Below are 4380 nucleotides of genomic sequence, written 5' to 3'. Positions count from 1 at the left end.
GCGTAGGCCGAGCTGCCTGGGCTACAGAAAGATACTGGCTCGTGCTGAAGCCTTACATACGCAACTAACGGACCAGTAACGGTTAAGATTGTCTGATAGTAAATTACAAAATTAAAATAAATACCTCTTGTGTATAGCCGTTAAAATACCGAAAGAAAAAAGTGAAGAATGGAAACATGTTTTAGTACTAGATGAAAAAGATAACGTCACTTTGAGCAAAGTTAGTTGCATTTACTGTAATAAAGAATGTCACGGTGGTGTTGTACGTATAAGAGGTCACCTACTTGGAGATCCAAAGTGTGACATCAGGAAATGTTCAAAAGTTCTATGTGAAGTGCAGCAGGCCTTACAGAAGCAGCAGTCAGTGAGACTAGAAGCGGAAGCGAAAAAACGAAAACTCGACGCACTGGATAAAGCCACAAAAGCCGCTAGTAGCGAGGCGAGTGAGAAGCAGATGTCGTTACCCTCTATGTTCGCGAGTGCTACGAAAAATGATGCAGACAAAGCTGTCGCTCGTTTGTTTTATACCAGCGGCATACCTTTCGCTATTGCCGACAGTACTTATTTTAAGGCTGCAATAGCTGCCGTGGCAAAATGAGGTCATCACTATAAAGCACCAAGCAGAATCAAAATTTCAACTGAAATGCTAGCTGAGGAAGTACATCAAGTGGAACAATCTATGACCTCTTTTAAGGAAGAGGCCGTCAAGCACGGAGTTACGCTTATGTCTGATGGTTGGACAAATGTGCAGAACAAGCCCATTGTTAACTTTCTTGCAGCTACTGGTGACGGCTGTATTTTTCTCAATGCTTTGGATACTTCCGGCGAAATCAAAGATGGATCGTTTATTACTGGTGAGATATCAAAGTGCATTGTATCGTATGGCATGGAAAGTGTTGTACAAGTTATTACGGACAGTGCATCAAATTGTGTTGCAGCTCGTACGATGTTACAGCAGCAATATCCTAATATAGTTTTCTCGTCATGCACGACTCACTGTCTAAATCTTTTACTTGAAGACATAGGGAAGCTGCCATGGATAGATAGTGTAATTACTGATTCTAAAGATATCGTTAAATTCATCACGAACCACCAGTGTTCCCATGCATGTTTTCGCAGTCATTCTCATCTAGAGCTTCTAAAGCCCGGCGAAACGAGATTTGCTACTCACTTTATTATGCTCCAACGCTTGAGTAGAGTTAAGGATGCTCTGCAGGAAACTGTGATAAGTCGTGAGTACAAAAAATTGCTAAATGATACAGCTTATAAAGAGAAAGGCGAGGCAGTTACAAGCATGATTTTGAATGGAACGTTTTGGAACTCGGTGGAAACAATAACTAAAGTGTGTGAGCCGATTGTTGAGCTACTGCGACTGGCTGACGGAGAAGTACCTTGTACAGGAAAAGTATATTGGAAAATGTTCCAAATCGATCAGTCTGTGGAAGCTGCTGATTTACCACCAGCACGAAAAAACAAACAAAATCGTCAGTTCGTTATGGACAGATGCAAAATGTTGCATACAGATCTACATGCAGCCGGCTTTGTGCTCGATCCTGAGTATTCTCATTTTTTGCAACATCAAAACGAAGAAGTCGTCTCAGGCTTTCACGCGATGATAGAAAGAATATACCGTGACGACGTTCAGTCGCAGGTGAAAGCCGTGCAACAGCACGGCGTGTATCGTGCAGGACAAGGATTATTTGCTCGACCGATGGCGGTTGCAGCTGCTAAAGAAATGTCAGCATACAGGTGGTGGATGTCATTCGGAGCTCACGTTCCGGAGCTGCAACAAGTTGCGGTTAGGGTCTTAGCACAGGTGACGTCCGCCTCCGCCCGCGAGAGAAACTGGTCAACATTTGACTTCATTCACACGAAAAATCGAAACCGTATGCAGTGCAAGAGAGTGCGAGATGTAGTGTTTGTGCATGCAAATCTTCGCCTAAGGAAAAGCTGGACAATATAAATTATATGGAGGAAACCATAGAGTGGTCAGATCAGTCAGATGGTGATAACGACATTGAGTGAAATAATTTTCAATGTTATCTGGACTACGGTTTAAAACTTTTGACATTTTTTCATATTTGTATCACTGAAACTTTAAAACTGGTATGTAGCGTGTAAATAAGTAAAATATTGATTTTTGTGTTGCCTAAAAACTACTGGAACGTTTTTTGTCGTTTTTTATTTATTGAGAAAAAATGCGTTTTTTTTTCGTTTTTTATTTTAATTTTAACGTTTTTAACATCTATGCTTTAAATAATTCTCTAAATTTGCTTAATAGCCTATGACTACTATTACAATGAAATAACCGGGATATAATCTGCGCTTACATAAATTTACATAAAATAACAGATGTCGTTATGACTCATTAATTTCCAGGTCAATACAAAAATTTTCCATTATCAGCAACAAGCTGAAATAAACTAGTTGAAACGTAATAAAGTTAAAAGGATAAATTCCTCTAGAAACAGCCATGTAAAGTTTCGCAAACATAGCCGTTTTTCTGTTTTATTTGTTTGTCTTGTTTATGTTTTGTATTTGCCTTTGAAAAAGATTTATTAAAGAGCCGAAAGCACTCAGGCTAGCTAGATACTAGTTTCGCACTGTTCGTTGTCAGTTTGTTGCAGTTATCTTAATCAATCCCTGACACACGTGATCCCATGCTGGATTCAGTGCACTTGATAGGATTGTTTTTCGCCATATAATTTATATAAAGCACTGGTCTTGGGATTTTGTTTGTGTGTATATCACAGCTCCTGTGCGTCAAGTGAGAATAAAAAAAACCACCACTCAACGTTTTCTGTGTGCCCCTCAGACATTTGTGGATGCTGAAAAGGAGAAGGCCGGCTGGAATCCTCGCGATTCTCAGAGGAACATTGAAACACCATTTACTTACTAATAACCAAATTCAATTAATTAAAATTAAATACTTAAATTCCCTTTTGCCAATTGTGTGTAAGCCACATATTTAATGATAATTCGATATTACTATAGAATTTAACGCACACGGCGTATATTCTTTTCTGAAAATGACAATAAATAATGATAGTGACACCTTTCGTTTTCGAGGTGTTGGTTGGGTAAACTTAAGCGTTCTTATTGAAAGGTGGACGAATGGGTCAAATGAAAACCTTGATATGATGAGTAGCCCTGAAATGTGTTTTCAAGCCATAATGAAAACCTTGATATGATGTTAGCCCTGAAATGTGTTTTCAGATGAGTAGCCCTGAAATGTGTGTTCAAGCCATAATGAAAACCTTGATATGATGAGTAGCCATGAAATGTGTTTTCAAGCCATAATGAAAACCTTGATATGATTAGTAGCCCTGAAATGTGTGTTCAAGCCATAATGAAAACCTTGATATGATGAGTAGCCCTGAAATGTGTTTTCAAGCCATAATGAAAACCTTGATATGATTAGTAGCCCTGAAATGTGTTTTCAAGCCATAATGAAAACCTTGATATGATGAGTAGCCCTGAAATGTGTTTTCAAGCCATAATGAAAACCTTGATATGATTAGTAGCCCTGAAATGTGTTTTCAAGCCATAATGAAAACCTTGATATGATTAGTAGCCCTGAAATGTGTTTTCAGGCCATAATGAAAACCTTGATATGATTAGTAGCCCTGAAATGTGTTTTCAAGCCATAATGAAAACCTTGATATGATGAGTAGCCCTGAAATGTGTTTTCAAGCCATAATGAAAACCTTGATATGATGAGTAGCCCTGAAATGTGTTTTCAAGCCATAATGAAAACCTTGATATGATTAGTAGCCCTGAAATGTGTTTTCAAGCCATAATGAAAACCTTGATATGATGAGTAGCCCTGAAATGTGTTTTCAAGCCATAATGAAAACCTTGATATGATTAGTAGCCCTGAAATGTGTTTTCAAGCCATAATGAAAACCTTGATATGATTAGTAGCCCTGAAATGTGTTTTCAAGCCATAATGAAAACCTTGATATGATTAGTAGCCCTGAAATGTGTTTTCAAGCCATAATGAAAACCTTGATATGATTAGTAGCCCTGAAATGTGTGTTCAAGCCATAATGAAAACCTTGATATGATGAGTAGCCCTGAAATGTGTTTTCAAGCCATAATGAAAACCTTGATATGATGAGTAGCCCTGAAATGTGTTTTCAAGCCATAATGAAAACCTTGATATGATTAGTAGCCCTGAAATGTGTTTTCAAGCCATAATGAAAACCTTGATATGATTAGTAGCCCTGAAATGTGTTTTCAAGCCATAATGAAAACCTTGATATGATGAGTAGCCCTGAAATGTGTTTTCAAGCCATAATGAAAACCTTGATATGATGAGTAGCCCTGAAATGTGTTTTCAAGCCATAATGAAAACCTTGATATGATGAGTAGCCCTGA

The 4380-nt window shown here is 38.2% G+C and overlaps 1 protein-coding gene across 1 annotated transcript; it reads left to right on the top strand.

Annotated features, from left to right (window-relative positions):
• Positions 1-643: 643 nt before the first annotated feature.
• On the top strand, positions 644-2899 carry LOC149802477 (uncharacterized). Its single transcript, XM_089951518.1, has 2 exons — positions 644-1798; positions 2816-2899. The coding sequence occupies exons 1-2, from the start codon at positions 644-646 to the stop codon at positions 2897-2899; spliced, it is 1239 nt and encodes a 412-aa protein (XP_089807644.1).
• The last annotated feature ends 1481 nt before the right edge of the window (positions 2900-4380 follow it).

Source organism: Sinohyriopsis cumingii, chromosome 3 (genome assembly GCF_028554795.1).
Source record: "Sinohyriopsis cumingii isolate HCF-2022 chromosome 3, ASM2855479v2, whole genome shotgun sequence".
Taxonomy (NCBI): domain Eukaryota; kingdom Metazoa; phylum Mollusca; class Bivalvia; order Unionida; family Unionidae; genus Sinohyriopsis; species Sinohyriopsis cumingii.
This window is presented reverse-complemented; position numbering and strand designations above follow the sequence as displayed.

Coding starts and splice junctions, on each gene's coding strand:
- LOC149802477 (XM_089951518.1), top strand. CDS start 644: ATGCTAGCTGAGGAAGTACATCAAGTGGAACAATCTATGACCTCTTTT. Junction 1,799..2,815: donor CGGAGCTGCAACAAGTTGCG/GTTAGGGTCTTA, acceptor TGTGCCCCTCAG/ACATTTGTGGATGCTGAAAA.